Consider the following 18,192-nt stretch of genomic DNA (forward strand, 5'->3'; position numbering starts at 1 on the left):
AATATACTCGCACAGACGGTAATGGAGACGTACAAATGTCTTCCGATCTGGACATTGTCGCTGTGGGTACCTCTCCTGGTACAAACGACGTGTCAGCGCAGCATTGCCGTCCGCCTTACCGTACATGAAGTGTATCTCTGCTAGCTCTTGATTTGAATACATGTCGCACAGTCTAACGCCTACACAACACTGAATGTAACCTTCGCCTCGGAATGAACTGTCAGTGTGCCCTCTTAATGTCTCCTTTGACGACAACGACCTGCGGAAAGAAAAACGTTCCGGTGAATTTCAATGTTGTGAAGGCCATAACTCGGAAATAAAGCATTTCCGGACACATGTTGTAATGAACTATTTTGATTGTCTACATATGGGAAATACATACCTGAAATTATCCCCCGTATTTTTGAAACACCCTGTATATATATATATATATATATATATATATATATATATATATATATATATATAAGGTTTATGACCTTTTTGTAACCCCATGTTCCTGTATCATAAATCGATGAACTTTTGCTCATAAGTAATGAAAAAGGTGTTAATTTGGTTGAGTTTCCCGGCGTTTATGAAAAAAGTCACCCACAAACCGAAAATTCAATTTATAGGGTAAGAAAATCAAAGTATTTTAAAAACGTTATTTTTCAATTCTAATGATGTAATTGCATAGTATGTATTCAGTTTTGAAGCACTGTTTATAGATAGTATAGTTTATTGCTATAGTGTAGCACATCCGTGGCGAAATTTGAATCACGAGCACATTGTGGCTCGCATTAATAGCTATGCATTTCTCTTGCTTCCTACCTCCTCCAACCCCCACAATCTCACTCACTGGAGTCAAACTCCGTTCCATTTGTGTTTGTCTCTGACCTGCGAGTGGAGTATCGTCGCAATGTCTCTCTCGAAACCATGTACTTCTATAAAAACGAAAGTTTCAAGTAGGATGGGAGGACGCATTTTTTTGCTGCCAATATGATGAGAATATTAAATGTATGATTTATTCACAAGTATTAGGAGAAAAACGATTGTATAACATAAAACGGCATTATACTGCATGTTACTCATGAAACATTAAAAGGTTATTATTATTATTATTATTATTATTATTATTATTATTATTATTATTATTATTATTATTATTATTATTATTATTATCATCATCATCATTATGTCTGTACGTCGATCCTTTTTCAGCAGATGTACGAATAATGAGGTTAGATCTTCAATTTAAACTCACAGATTTACAATGTGATGTTAAATGAAAGCAAGATGTAAGGACTTGACAAATGTTGAACTTTTGAAATCTTTGCCAAAAAAAAATAAATAAATAAATATCCGAAGCTTCGTTCTTTCGCTTGCTCCTTTGAAGCCATGTTCGTTACAACTTACGTTTGTGAAAAATTATTTTCAACAATGAAAATAGTAAAAACAAAATTTAGATCACGACTGACAGACAAATACTTTCGTGATCAACTACGACTGGCAGTATGTGACATAATTCCTGATTTTGAAACTCTGTCACAGAGACATTCTGAAGGCAGTTAATTTTAGGTTGTGAGAATGTGTCCTATGTTTTCTTGTTCATTTCTTTCTTCGTTACAAGTACTACTAAACATTAGTTTGTAGCCTTGTACTGTATAAAATTATATTTAAGTGCTTGACGTAAGGAAAATGAAAATCCGTTAATAAGTCAGACAGTTGCTTCACTTCCCCTTAGGGTGTCCGTCTCCCTCCATAGGTGCTATGCACGTTGCAGGTTACACAGTTGCTCGGCGCACGATCACATTTTCGCCACAGCTGGTAGCACATAAGGAATTAAAAAAACATACAAAATCACAAACTCACATATGAATTCTACAAATACGAATAACTATATAACAAAAAAAAAAACATTGTGCAGTATTTACCATAATTACAGCATAATATACAACTATTAGGCCCATATTTTGTTAGACAAAATAAATCTAAACTGAAGTTTCTCCTTCTTTTACAGTCGTCATAAAAATCTTGAAGGCACTTGATTGCCCGTTCTGCACACTAAGCAAACCAATGGTCCGCCCGTCTGTAAGAGATGAATCTACAAATTTCAGTAGTAAGTCTCTTCTCTCTGGTATAATAATAAATGCCAAAAGATCTAGTATTGCTCTGGAATTTCATCTTGCATTACTTAAATGAGGTATTTTCTGAAACTTCACTTGCGTAAGACTTCCAATTCCTTCAAAAAAGCGGAAAACTCGAGTTCATTGAAATAGAAATTTCATATCATCACGCCATCCTGCTTTTTCAGTAATCTCTTCTTTACCATTTTTGAAATTCATCTTGAGATGTTCGTAGTTCGCTAAAAATTCTGGGATAAATTAATGGATATTCGATATTAGGCGATTTGTTGTTTCCTCCAAATTCATCATCCATTATCATGCGAACCACTCGATCAAGACAACCTATGAATTGTGGTTCTTTCAGTAAACAGTCTTCCTAACTGAACGACAATCCCCTTTTTTCCTGTGTTCACATTTGTAGTGTCCATAACAATCATCTTTATACTCTTCCATAAATTGTATTATTACTCGAGAACAGCTGTTATTCCTTTGACAATAGTATCCGCTTTTCCGTTTGGTAAATCTAATGCATTTAACTTAACGTGTCTTTGTTCATCCTTCAACACTAGAACTTGATATTCTTGGCCTTCAATAAGTTTACCATCAATATGTAATGCCCAGTTTTATAAATGTAGTGTTTTCTTCAGTTCTTCTTTAATAATATCATAGTGCTACTACTTGCTTATAGTACTTACCTATACACGATTTTAGAAAATTCGTGTTGGGGGTGACTTTATTTAATAAGTAAACAAAATTAAAACCTTTTTCATTATTTTTAGCAAAACTTCATCGATTTATGAGCTTCCACCGTATATAGTCCATACTGCGGAAGGTCCATATGATAAAACGTCCATAAGGTAAAAATGTCCATATGGTGAACATGTCCATGTACTAAATATCCATACGACAGAAAGGCCATAAGATAAAACGTTCGTTAGGTCAAAATGTCCATAGTGCCAATCGTCCATAATGTCCAAGTTCAAAGGAAAATTTTGCTGGAATAGAACACAATAAATTTTATTCCATAACTCGTACAAATAAGTTATTAATTATCGGGAACCGGAGCCACACTTTTAAAATGATAACTAATGTTTTTAAGATTTAAGAGAATTTCTCCTTTTTCTTTGTACCTGTTGTAGTTTCTCACAATCTGGAGAATTTGTATTTGATTCGTCAAATACGTTTCATTCCCGGCTCTTTAATTTGTGTATGCCTCACTCTTGCTTGCAATATTTGTGTCCAAATTCCATTTTCTTCGCGCTTTAGGCACTGTATAAATAAGATTATCGATTTATTAATTTGTCCTACAGAATAATATCTGTGATATTGACAATTAATATTTAAGGACAAAAATTCGCTCCGGCGTCGGGGATCGAACTCGGGTCCTTGGTTCTACGTACCAAGCACTCTAACCACTGAGCTACGCCGAATTCTATCCACAGCACCGGACCGAAATTAATACATCGATAATCTCCTTATAGCTGCAGTGCATATATTTGTACAGACTACTGTGCACGTAACTGCGGAATCCCGGCCAAACAAGTCACTCAGCTCAGTGCGCTCCTAATATAGGGACATCATTTTATTTTTACTTCAATTTTTATTGTACCTGAGTTTTTTAATGTACTTCACTCCCACCCCTTCTACTAAGGAAGTTCCAACTCCACACAGAACCAAGACCGCAGATAGTAAGCAGTACTGAGTTACTGAGTATAGTACGTTCCAGAAATATGTTCGCGTTTTCCAGTGACGAAAGAGCTTTCAATATTGAATCATATTTTCGCACAGGTACTGTCCGTTTGCCTACGTCGCATCCCGGTTTCCCCCACCTGCTTCTGCTCGCCCCTCTGTAAAAGCTGGGCTGTCTTAGCTCTTTTCTGAAAACATTAATTTCTGCAAATCAAGATTTCAGGTATAACTCCCTGTAAAGTTGATTGAATAATTTCGAGGGAAAAATTGTTCCGGAGCCGGGTATCGAACCCGGGACCTTTGGTTTAACGTACGTTTGGTACGTTAAACCAAAGGTCCCGTGTTCGATACCAGGCTCCGGAACAATTTTTCCCTCGAAATTATTCAACATTAATTTCTGTTTGGAATTGGGCGTTTACCTAATATTATACAGCTGTTTAATTTAACTTAAATAAAAGGGCCTCGTTAAGTAATTAACTGTCACGTGATTTCCTCCCTTTCTACAATCCTGCGGCATAACCACTTGGACGGACAGTAGATAGCATGTCTGAGTAATTTTATATTTTCGAGTCGGGCAGAAGTGAAGATTGAATTCACAGTACGTAGAGTAGGTACAGAATTATTTCAACATGAGTTACTAGTACGAAGGACGAAACTGGCAATTGGAATTAGATGCAATAGTCTATAGTGCGATAATATGCACAAAAGAACTGAAGCCTGTATCGAAATGAACGGCCACCATTTTCAAAATTGTGTTTAAATATTCATATTATGATTATTTTTCAATTTAACTTCTTTCTCTATATTGTACGCTAATGTGCTGTAGACAGTATAATATACACTGCATAATGAATACGTTCGCATGAATAACTCACTTCGTGAGTAAAAACACTTATTCTTAATACAGTACTGTACTTTGATTAAAGAAAACCTAATGAAAATTATCAAACTCAAAATCGCGATATTTCCTAGTTTACGTAAATAGATGAACTACTTTTCTTCCATCCTATACCTAGTAGAGTGATTTGTGTTTTACGCCAGTATCATCGAACTCCAGTCTTGGAGGGGGGAGCAAGCGGTGTTTCCGGTTCTCTAAAGGTATAGACAGGTTAATATTAAACATGTTAGTAAAAATAAAATGGTGTCCCTGTATAATGGCAGTTGACATTGGATATATGCGTCAACATGTATGCCTAACTTGGAGTCAGGCCAAAAGGGAAACAACGAAGGAGAGGAGTTCGGTCCGGTGCTGTGGATAGAATTCGGCGTAGCTCAGTGATTAGAGCGCTTGGTACGTAGAACCAAGGACCCGGGTTCGATCCCCGGCGCCGGAGCGAATTTTTCTACTTAAATATTAATTGTCAATATCACAGATATTATTCTGTAGGACAAATTAATAAATCGATAATCTTCTCATAGCTGCAGTGCATATATTTGTACAGATTACTGTGCACGTAACTGCGGAATCCCGGCCAAACAAGTCATTCAACTGAGTGTGCTCCTAATATAATGACAGTTGACATTGGACATATGCGTCAACATGTATGCCTAAGTTGGAGTTCGGCCAAAAGGGAAACAACGAAGGAGAGGGGTTCGGTCCGGTGCTGTGGGTAGAATTCGGCGTAGCTCAGTGGTTAGAGCGCTTGGTACGTAGAACCAAGGACCCGAGTCCGATCCCCGGCGCCGGAGCAAATTTTTCTCCTTAAATATTAACTGTATAAATCGCCAAGTGGATGGATGTACAGCCACACGCGTTGAAGGAGATTGTGCCAGTCTTCTACCGCGTTGTTTGTGTGCTGCATGCCTTTCAGGCTTGGGAGGTTCATTCTCCTGTATCGCCAATATATTTTTGTCCTATCTCTATTAAAGTCATGATGTTGGTACAGGTATCCACGAAGAGAAAGAAGTGGGTTACCCTTCTGTGATGCCACTAATTGAAAATTTCATTCCGTCTTTATAAAATTCAGTTCTGATTAGTTCTGCATTTGAAAATTTTTACATAGGTTACTGTAACTACCATGAACAATGGATATAGTGTACATTATAGAGCTGCTATGGACATTAGGACTCTGGACATCAGAGTGAAGTGGACATTATACTACTATGGACATTTTGACTCTGGACATCAGAGTGAAGAGGACATTATGAACTATGGACATTTTTTTTTTTTTTTTTGCAATTCATTTTGTGTTCAGATAAATCTAATATAATATAATGAAAATATTTTGAGTTCAATCCATAAGATTTATCTATTTGCAAATGTTTATTTGCTACAATATGCATAAATATTAACATTTGCAAATAGATAAATCTTATGGATTGAACTCAAAATATTTTCATTATATTATGGACATTTTGACTCTGGACGATTTAACATGGACATTTTCAACGTGGACATTATTCCATGGACATTTTGACGTATGGACGTTATAATCCTGTACTTTATGCCTGGTAACCATTTATGATACAGTAAATCCATTATTTTTCAAAAAGTAAAAAATCATAACCCTAATATTATATATATAGGCCCATATATAATCTTGCACATAAGTTATAGTCCTCAGTGAAATCAAAGAGGCAACGCTACACCGTGCTTTCAAAATCTCACCAATAAAGTATGGCCTTGCTGTTTTATCTCTAAGAAAGAATCCAATTTAAAATTAATTTTCAGAACAAAAAGTATATCTGTACATTTAAAGGACAACAATAAAAAATTCTTTCAATAATTTATTATCATAATACACTGCTCTTTTAAATTGACTTAGCATATTGGTAATTAAATCAACGGCTTTCCCAATACACGCTATGAGATGTTTCATATAAAACAATTTTTATCTCGAAAAGGAAGCAAAAACGAGCAAAATTATATTATACTTTTTTATTTGAAATATCAAAAAGAATAACCTCCTTAAATTAATTATATTACTTACGGTTCACCCTCTATATATAATAGTGTAGACCAGGCATGTCAATTGATGCCCACAGGAGCAAGCGCGCGCTTTAGAGCCCAGAGGAGCCTGAGCGCTTTACAGCGGAAAGAAAGAGACAGACGAAAGAGGTAGTATATGCCGCTTGGTCGAGTTATATTCAGAGATGGCCAGCACTGATTCAATAGATAAAGGGAAGAGAACTTATTAAAACTGTATCCATGTTAATTTTTAGATTTGCCTGAGAAGTATAAGTGCATTATAAGAATTAAAGTTTTAATTTTAATGCTCATTTTTCACAAGTTTGATTTTTTTTATTCAAAAGAAATATTTTCTCAACTTTTCGTATAGAAAAGTGAAATTTTCAGGTATAGGCTTATTTATTTAGTAGCCTTACAGAATGTTTTCGTAAATCTAATATACCGTATATACCTATTACTGAAGATAGTGTATTGAAAATTTTGAAAATATTCGCATAGAAATTGTTTGTAAGGAAATGAATTAACAAAGCAACTACTGTTACAATATGAGTAAAAGATACGTGTCCATGTGTTGTAAAAATGTCAGCACTATAGCTTCAGCAGATTTCGAGAAAATAATTTAATATTCTGATGATAGGAAGCTGCTCACAAATATCACCTTAAAAGCGTAATGCGATAAGAGTTTTGTTATGTAATATTAGTTAAACTTAAAACAGATACAGTACCTAGGTAACTTTGCTTTGTACTGTAATATTGTTTTGATTAGTTTATTGATTACTTTTATAAGGCTAACGGTACCATCAATATAAATTCCAACTTATCATGTCATATTCAATATCTTTCTTTGGAATATCACTTTCTTTATGAATGACGTGTTTCATCCTCTTGATACAGTATAATATTATACTACTATGGAATTTAAGTGAATATTCCTTCTTAACTCTCTATTATGTTATTAAGATTTAAAACACAAGTGCAATATTAAGAAATCAGTGTTAGTACTTTTGTTTTACAGTCAATATAGATAATATTAAACAGAAAGAAGCCATATAAAAATAACGACATAAAATTTCACGTTCCGTTTGAAGTTTGTGCACCACTGTTTTCTTAATCCAACAGGTTGCTTATTCATATACACAACCCTTCCTCTTTCCATACTTAGCGCTTGCTGCCCGTGCACGACGTCAAGGTCAGAAAAATGCGCTTGCTTTGACATCACTGGTGTAGACTATAATAACCTGTTTTTTTTTATCCCTATGAACCATGTATATGGTAGGCCACAACTTACGTCTTAATTAAATTTACAGTTAATTGCACTGAGTACATTTTGAGAAAAAATACAGACGTATTCTGATTCCACATGTAATGAACTTACTTTGGATTACAGCCGGCATTGAATTGCAAGTAAACAGTAACAATACGAAGACAAAAAGGCACGACACATTACTGAATACTTTTGAAGCATCATTTCCAATTCCGTAATACAGAGACCCAAGTAATAAACCAATTGCTAGGTGGGTAAGGACTCGCAACCAAACACAAAACTGAAAAATAGAGTACACACTATTATTATTATTATTATTATTATTATTACTATTATTATTATTATTATTATTATAAAAAGCATTATACTAGCATCGCAGACAAAATTAAATCAATACTGATATAAGCCTACGTCAGAGATTCCTGGAAATTTTTTGCGCAGGGAGGAACAGGAAACCTTAAGTAATAAGCAGAAAGCTTCCAAAAACGATTTAAATATAACAAAAACAACGGAAACAAATAATAATAATAATAATAATAATAATAATAATAATAATAATAATAACAATTTCTTATTCATATATTTATTGTGCTGTACAACAGCCAGAGGGCAATAACAGTTCAGCACAAAGCATAATTACAATATGACAAGATTGATAATGACAAAATAATAAAAAGTGCACAAAAATAATTATTACACATAAAGGCAATTACAATTAATGACAATAATGACGATGAATGGACAGAATAATAGATGACTTTAAAATACAAAACTAATAATACTATGAGAATAATAGTGGTGATACAGTGATAATTAAGTATAATGTCTGAAAGAATACAATAAATTATAAATCATTGCCAAGAGCAAACTAAGTCTACACATTGAAGGGATTAAATTCGCAACCATGCATGTTGGCATTTTTAATGCATCTGGAGACTGGTGAAAGAAATTTCGAATTTCTATTACGATATAGAAAAGTTTGTGAGCTCTCATATCTTTCGCTGGAATACGTAAGGTAATATTGTTTAAGAAGGAGTCCTAGGATATATCACCTTTGAGGACCTTACAAAAGAACAGATAATCTAGCTCATGGCGTCTAGCATATAGGTTTTGACAATTAAAATATTCACATTTTCTCTCATAAATATAGCTGGAATTAATAGGCGGGAATCTGAATGAACATAAATGAGCCCCTTAGATCCAAAGTGGTGTAAGTCACACTTACATAGTTTTGAGATATGAGGGCTTAAAGTTTAACAGCTGTAATCAATTCATTTTGTACAAGAATTTTTTTATTCTTAAATAAACTTGTTGAAAAAGGGCTAACTTAAATTTCTATTTAGTTCCAAGGAAAAAAATAACATTTTCAGGTAGTAAAGTAATTTTTTTTTTCACAGCCATGTCACTTACACCACCTTTCCTGAAATGGTTTAAGGGTAGTATGTTTTAGCAAAGAACGAATAGAAAGAAAACTTTTAATACAGAAAAGTCAATTTTTATTTTTTACAAGAATTATAGCAATAGTTTACTAATGTCTAAGAATGGCTAATCTTTGATCAACAAATGTCCACAATAAACAGTCCTAAAGGTTGACATCAGGGGTTATCGGATCCATTTCGCCATCTTCCAGCGGGCCAATATCTCTGACGTTGGATGACGTTTGAAGACTTTGAAAAAATCCATGGCTTACAGGAGGGATGAAGGGGAGTAGATCAAGCATATCTTTTTTCTTTGCCGGTGTCGCTTGCCGGGGTCCAGCGTAAAGGCGATCAAGAACGATATTAGACAGGTTCACTACTCTACGGCCACGTCTCGCTGTTGGTGTTATGTCCAACTTAGAAAAAGGCATGTCATCCATCAGAGTTTCTTTGTAGAAAATGGTGAAAGGATCAGCTTTTGTGTATCTTAACCATTGAATCTTAAGCCAGTTCACAGGATTTTTTTCTTCATTAGTTTTTCTTCTAGTGATTTGTTTTTCCAGGTTTTCTGTTGACAAGAAGTCTTCTGTTGTCATTAATGATAAATGGAAAAGATTTTTCTTCCTAGATTGAAGAATGATTTTTTTGCCAGTCTTTGGGGCCGTAAATAATATTATGTTTCCCTTTGCTATAATTTTCAATGCTAGCAAAATCGGTGTCATTTGGCAGGTATGAGTGCCCACTCATCATAAATTTTTGGTCAATAACAGTGACCCTGCCAGCGGCTTCTGTCTGCAAAAACCTTAATAAAATTAGGGCCATCTTAATATTTCTATTTTGGCCTGAGCATGTGTCACTATACATGACCACATGTTCTGCTGTCTGTGCTCTGCATGCTCCAATTTCTTGAGCACCTCGTGAGCCTTCAATTTCGTTCCAGACAGCGATTAAGGGAAACCTGGTGTAAGTCCCAGTTACACCACTTTGGCTTGGAACAGAATAATGATTCTCTTGAGTGCTTAAACTTGTGCTGCACTCTATGAGAACTTACAAGTAAGCTAGGATTTGCTCCACTATTCCAGAAAATAGATTTTAATATGAAGAATCCATTTCTGGACTTAACTCAAAAATAAAAAAAATGGACTTACACCACTTTGGCTCTAAGGGGCTCTTTCTTTGTATATTTTCTAATTTAGCCGAATCTGTAGTTGTAATCGATATAATAATAATAATAATAATAATAATAATAATAATAATAATAATAATAATAATAATAATAATACATTTATGGAGTGTTGTCAAGGAATAACATTCCACTCATGTCATTCACCATGAGTCATGAAGCATGTGGTTCAGTGTCGTGAAACTAGTTGTGTGGGAATAGTCGTACTATACTAAGAACTCAATAATGGTATTATGGATTTTTTTTCTACTTCCGGTTTAACGATGTAATTCCAACTATCTTATTTTCAATGGAATACCGAATATATTTTTATATTTTCGAATAATTCTCATTAAGGGCTTTTAAAAAATTACCCACACTAGATTCTTCTGACAAATTTGTTGTTGCGAAGTCAAGAAAACAGAAAAGTGTATCGAATCTATACTAATAATAAATCTGTAGCCGAAATTTTTCTGGTAATTTTCGATTTTCCAAAAATAATTAGTCCTAACATATATAATTAACCACCCTGAAACCGAAAATCGCTTTTTTGAAATTTTTGTTTGTATGTCTGTCTGTCTGTCTGTCTGGATGTTTGTTACCTTTTCACGCGATAATGGCTGAAACGATTTATATGAAAATTGGAATATAAATTAAGTTCGTTGTAACTTAGATTTTAGGCTATATGACATTCAAAATACATTATTTAAAGGGGGGGTTATAAGGGGGCCCGAATTAAATAAATTGAAATATCTCGCTTATTATTGATTTTTGTGAAATATGTTGCATAACAAAAGTTTCTTTAAAAATGATTTCCGATAAGTTTTATTCTTTGCAAAATTTTGATAGGATTGATATTTAATGAGATAAATGAGTTTTAAAATTAAAATACAACGCCATCTAAGGCGGTGTAATGAAATGAAAACAAATGACTACGTATATAAGGGGCCTTGGACAACAACAATCGAAAGCTATGAAAATAGCCTACAGAGAATGTTTCTGTGTTTGTATGAAGTAATATCGAAAGCTAAATTAACCAATTTGTATAATTAATTATTATTTCACCATTGGAAAGTGTAGTTTCTCTAGATGACATAATGCTATAATGTTATTACAGTAACTTCTGAGTGCTCTCTGGACCAAATGATCGCATTTTAATTATTGAAATACAATTTAAATTAAGTAACATATTAGGGGAGAGTCGGGTAGTATCGGACATCGGGTAGTATCGGACAGTGCGTTTTTTTCATCTACCACCATAGGGTAGTACCTGAATGACATGGTTACGTTTCTCAATGCGACATCACAGAAACGTAACCATGTCAATCAGGTACCATCATCGTGTGGTAGATGAAAGAAAGTCACTGTCCGATATTACCCGATGTCCGATACTACCCGACTCTCCCCTAAACGATTTATCCTTCTATCAAACACGAATGTTTCCTGGATCAAACGTCCTATTTGAATTATGTAATTACTTTATATTTATTTCTAACAGGTGCAGCGGAGCGCACGGGTACGGCTAGTAATAAAATAATAAAATGGTCCTTTCTTAACAAACCCAAAACAAAGCTAGCACACCGTCTAAATTCTGGGTTCCAACTGGTAGCCCTTAGGCTGGGTTTAAACATTGCGATTTTGCAGGACAGATTTTGTGGGACCGATTTTGCAGGACGACAACAACACATTGGTTTAAATGGAACGGTGTACACATTGCCGCAGAGTCGGAGCTTGTGGGATGGGACTACAGCATGCTGCAGTTTTGCAGGATGCCGCACGGCGGGATGTACGACTACAACACATGGATTCAAATGGTGGCGTTTACACAGTGCAGTTTTGCAGGATCCCGCACGGGGAGTTTTACAACTATAATACAACTCAACTCAAGCATTCAGGTAGTGACGTTCACATAGTTCAGTTGTTATCTGTTTGTTTGTGGTCCTGTGCGTGATATTCGACACAGACATTTATTCAGTGTGTTCAAGAACACCCATTATTATGGGAGAAAGGGTGTAAAGATTACATGGACAAAAATGTGAGGGAGAAGAGCTGGATTATTGTGGGGGAAAATATGTTTCCACCATGGCAACAAATGACGAAAGATGTGTAATTGTGTAAATTGAAAAAGTATTCGAACAGTTTAAACTCCAGTGACGATTAGACCTGTGACTCCTACGCGTCTGATCATGGGAACTTCTTATCACAATGGGGTTCAGTTTCCAGTGGCCAAAGAAAAAAATTGGAAAGCATGAAAATAACTTGCCGCTCAAGAAAAATGTCTAAAGCAAATGGAAAAGCAATTTTAAGAAAAAAAAAACCCTTTTAAGTGCACCGAAAATTGCCTGTGATCTTGAACTACGACTAAGTGTAAGTGACAGCACAATTCGTAATTATTTGAAAAACAATGAATATCGTAATAGTCAGAAGAAAATATTTGTTAATGAAATCTTTAGGAAGAAAGATTAAAATTCGCGGAGAAAATTATATATATGGAAAACACCCCTAATCCGTTCTGGAACAAAGCGAAATTCACAGACGAGAGCAGATTCAGTATTTTTTCTTCAGGTGGAAGATGTGACCAAATACTGAGCTCTACTCATGAGTAAAGCCTTATTGGCGTCACTTATGAAGTTCCAATCTGTCTTCGGCAAGTTAACTAAACAACAACATAGTTATATTGAAATTTATTATGTAAATGTTTATTATATATGTTATACTACAGCCCAAGTAACTGAAATGGCTGACTATTGTGTTCATAATTATTATCTTTGATCGTATGGGATACTTTCCTAAAAATGCCATAACTTTTGTCTTTTTAACTGAGCTTCCTAAACTATATTCTACAGTAACCTTGCATAAATACTGAACGGCTATCTGTAACTCATCATCTTAAATTGGCAAATATCACTTGTTCATATGCAAACATTATAGAATTTAAAATCTGTGAACCTAATTAAAATATGTTTCGAGATTGTTTTGCTGATAAAATAGGATGACCAGAACTCTTAACGATATTCTGAAACATAATGGGTGTTCATTTCAAAGTGTATCATGACGTCACTGTTGGTGAGTCAGCGATTTGAAGCGAGTTTCAGCTTTTATGTCAGAGAAGTGTGTCGTACCCAGGAATTTGTTATCATTGGTTGCGTACGGCAACATTCCACAACACAAATCAAATGCTCCGTGTCCATGTTGACCGTCGAAGTTAATGTCAACAAATACGTAAGTAATCGTCCTAACTCTCTCCCCATATCCCGACAGTAAGGGAAAAACTCACCTCAGTACGTGTTTCCAAACAGTTCACTTTCCTGCCACTACCGGAGTTACGGTATGTATCGGTAAGTACTCTTCTGAATGAACGCCGTACTTGCTAGGCAACTACTCTAGCACGTAGGTAATACGCCTCTGCGGAAATGTAGGAAGATTGAATTCTCTAGGCTCATCAGCTAGCCACATGACGACATACAGCGAGCCATGACACATTTTGAACTGAACACGCAGATCAAGAGTTCGTCGAAGAAATTGGATATTAGATAAAATTAAAAAAAAAAACTTATTTTCATATTGTTTTATCGAAGTAATTTTAAAATTTAACAAACCCTTCATTGACACAAAAAGGAATGAACCCAGGATCTTCTTTCTATTGATTCCTTTACGCAAACTAGCAGCTTCACAGACAGAGCTTGCAGTTCTGAATGACTAGCTGTCAGACTACAATAACGGACCTTGCGCTGGGCCTCAAATTTATGATTACCCAAACGAGAGATTGCGTTTTTGTGGTAAATGTGTAGAACGATGAAGGACATCCCGTCAGGCAGGAGGTAATAAAACGGGTCCTGCCAAATCGCAATGTGTAGACCCAGCCTTAGCTGCTTAACAATGTGCCAATCGATCATAGAAACCATTTAGGGAATGACTTAACCAGGCTTTATAGATATCTTGCACCGTTTCCATTATTCGATACTCCAGATCCTCTAAATTGTTGATTATTTTTCGACATATTACTAACTTCAAATGGCCCCACAAAAATAAGACCAAAGGGCGATAAATCTGCGAATCTTACTGGCCACTCTATGTAAGCTCTCCTACAAATCAATCGTTTTGGAAAAACCTGTTCTAAGTGCTGACGAACATTCTGGCCATAGTGAGCTGGAGCTCCATCTTGTTGGAAACAGATGTCATCTCTGGTTAGCCCACGGTTGAGTGGATGTGGAAACAGTTTGCGATAGCCGGTACTACGTGATTTCGAAACAAATCCGAATATATAAAAGAGTTTAGCGTTTTTCTAAAGAAGAAAGGACCAATGATATGATCACCAACAATACCAGCCGAAACATTAAGCTTTTGTGAATACTCCATCCATTGTGGATTTACGTCTGACCAGTATCAACAGTTACGTCTGTTGATAAATTCATTCAGGCAGAATGTGGCTTCATCTGAGAATACAATTTGTCTAAGAAAAATTGGATTGTTGTTAATGCTCCATCATTAATTCACAAAACTGCATTCTTCTATCGGGATTTTCATCACGGAACCATGACTTATATTGGATTCTAACGACAAATTTATAGTACCTAGTAACTTTTGGATTTTCTTGCGCATGGAGAAGAACATCCAATGAAATATTCTCATCAGTTGCACTTTTCGGACGACCTGATCTTAGTAACTCCTTACACTTCCAATTTCAATAAATTTCTTTATGATCCTTCTCACTGTTGTATGTGGTATTGAATTGCGATCCACATGCATATCATTACATAAATTCGCCGCCTCTCGATGAGATCGTTGCCTGTCTTCATAGACAACCACAATTAAAATTAGAATTCTTTCCCTTTCGCTCAACATCAGATAGAATTATGGGCGGCTTTAGAGGCAGTGCCATCGTGCCATGGCACTATCAGAACACAAGAGAGAAAAGAATAATTCATATTTTCCGCGTAAAACCAGAGAGAAACAAGTTACACTTGTACTTGCAAACTCTACCGCCAATATTATCGTTGCCGCCAACCACGTTGTAACCAGTGTTTGCATTTCGCAGCATGGATCTGTGTCAGGCACTACATCCCATTAGAAATATAATGGGATGCGCGCGCAATGTTCATCTTCTCCCGTCCATTTCAGCATCTGAAACGTGCCAGGCACAGTTTACCGCTCTCGTTTTTAAATGCTTGGGTAGCTGTGTACAACTCCATTTACTATCTCAATTCCTTACTCCTCGCACACTTGTCTGTCCTCCCGCTTTGTCGGAATAAGTTTCTTAGAGGGAAGGAAGCAAAAATAAGATAATAAATTTCCTTCCGGTTCCTAAAAATACTTTGTTTAAGAATGCTTTTATATCAGTATATTTCTAACTGTAGTCGAAACTGTAAATCTGTAAAATGTTATCGTGTTATGTAATGTTGTGACGAAATTAATTCAGTTATCACTTTATTAAAATCTCCGCTTTCAAGATGAGCATATTAAAACTAACTTCGTGTTAAATAATTGAATTACACGGCATTTAAATATTCATAAAAAACAACAAAGTGTTAAAGTTAACAGATCTGGCAAATTCAACTTCGATGTTTATTATAAAAAAAAGGTTGTGTGGATGAGATATGGAGAATGTGTTCTTCTGTTTCCCGTGTGTTCTATTCCGAGGTCACCATAACTACTGAGTGTTCATTTCAAAGTGTGTCATGACGTCACTGTTGATGAGTCAGCGATTTGAAGCGAGTTTCAGCTTTTGTGTCAGAGAAGTTGCCTATTAATCAAGGCGTTCAATCTGAACTTGAGAACGTATACGGTATAACTTGAACGTCGTAGCAACAGATGGCGGTCTGTGCGGTCTGTGTGCTACCATAACCTCTTTCGAACTGTGTTTTGCGCGGCCAAGTCGTACGCAGGGTATTTGTTATCATCGGTTGCGTACGGCAACATTCCACAACACAAATCAAATGCTCCGTGTCCATGTTGACCGTCGAAATTAATCTCAACAAATACGTAAGTAATCGTCTTAACCCTCTCCACATATCCCGACAGTAAGGAAAAAACTCACCTCAGTACATGTTTCAAAACAATTCACATTCCTGCCACTACCGGCGTTACCGTACGTATCGGTAAGTACTCTTCTAAATGAACGCCGTACTTGCTACGCAACTTCTCTGGCACGTAAGTAATACACCTCTGCGGAAGTGTAGGAAGATTGAATTCTCTAGGCTCATCGACTAGCCACATGACGGCATACAGAGAGCCATGACACATTTTGAACTGAACACCCAGTAGTTAAAAATTGGGTGTTACAGATTTACTACACTTAGGCCAAGTTCCACCTCTGGCTTAGTGGATAAAGCGTCAGCACGTAGAGCTGAAAATCCGGGTTCGAGTCCCGGTGCCGCAGAGAATTTTTCTCCGCTCCACCCATCCTCCATCACATGGTAATGCAGAATTTCTGCACGAAAATATTATACGTACTTCGGTACATCACAATAATATATGCGTAAATAATCACTTTGTGATTCAAGACGGCGCTCATTCCGTCGGATCCCGGCCACTTAGTCACTCGTAATGAATGCACCTCTGCACATAGTGTGTTGGACATTGTGCCACTGTCACACATCTGTGACACAGTGCATGAGGGTTGGCCACTAAAGGGAAATTAAGAGGTGGAACTTAAACTGAGGATATTCAATCCCGCATCGGAACTGGCATCCGGTGTGGCTTAGTGGATAAAGCGTTAGCACGTATAGCTGAAAATCCGGGTTCGAGTCCCGGTGCCTCAGAGAATTTTTCTCCGCTCCACCCATCCTTCATCACATGGTAATGCAGAATTAATGCACGGAAATATCATGCGTTCTTCACTACATCACAATAATACATGACAAACCCGTATGAAACAAGTCACATTGTTTCTTGCTTAAATTACATCAATCGATCTTGCTTGTAACTGAACGTACCTATAAAAAGTATACACGCGACATTGTTTTGCTGAAAAGAGATAACCAGTACAGAAATTCTTCATCCTTCAAATAACGCCGTAAACCAACAGATTCGTAACAAGTTTTGTTATGTGACATTTTCTCTAATTCCCGCAAACATTCTTTTAAACTCTCCTTGTCCTCAGAAGCTACATTAACAGGTCTTGTTTTAAGTTCCACCTAGTCCAGCGTTGTCAGACAGAGACTGAACGGAGAGGAGCGCTCCACTAGACTCGTTGCGTGCTCCGGTGTTTCCACAGACATAAGCAAGTTCACGCTCCGATCTAGCTCCACAACCGGTTTTGGAGCTTACAACTCTTGAAACTACTGACTTAGTCGCAGAACAACTCGGAATTCTACTATCCACCACTGATTCCAATGCTGACAAACGTTGTGAGAACCTTGAAAAGTGAGGGGAAAGCCGACAAAGCAAGGAAAAACACCCTTGCAAATTGTTTTTTTTTAAATTGGTTAATTTTACGACTCTTTATCAACAGCCATGGCTATTTAGCGTCTGAGAGAGATGAAGGTAATAATGCCGGCGAAATGAGTCCAGGGTCCAATGCTGAAATTTACATAGAATTCGCTCTTAATGGGTTGAGAAAAAAAACTCCGAAAAAACCTCTACCAGGATTTGAATCCGGATCCGCTTGTTGTTCCAGATATGCAGAACTTGACACAATCGACAAA

General features: G+C 36.2%; 1 protein-coding gene across 2 annotated transcripts in view; it reads right to left on the reverse strand.

Moving 5' to 3' along the window:
• LOC138703128 (ATP-binding cassette sub-family G member 4-like) overlaps positions 1–18,192 on the reverse strand; it is a 71,476-nt gene that overhangs the window by 9,907 nt on the left and 43,377 nt on the right. For both annotated transcript variants that reach the window (XM_069830741.1, XM_069830742.1), the window contains one exon: positions 8,078–8,246. In XM_069830741.1, coding sequence (XP_069686842.1) covers positions 8,078–8,246 — 169 coding nt within the window. The remainder of the gene's footprint in view (positions 1–8,077; positions 8,247–18,192) is intronic.

Source organism: Periplaneta americana, chromosome 7 (genome assembly GCF_040183065.1).
Source record: "Periplaneta americana isolate PAMFEO1 chromosome 7, P.americana_PAMFEO1_priV1, whole genome shotgun sequence".
In the NCBI taxonomy this organism is placed as follows: Eukaryota; Metazoa; Arthropoda; class Insecta; order Blattodea; family Blattidae; genus Periplaneta; species Periplaneta americana.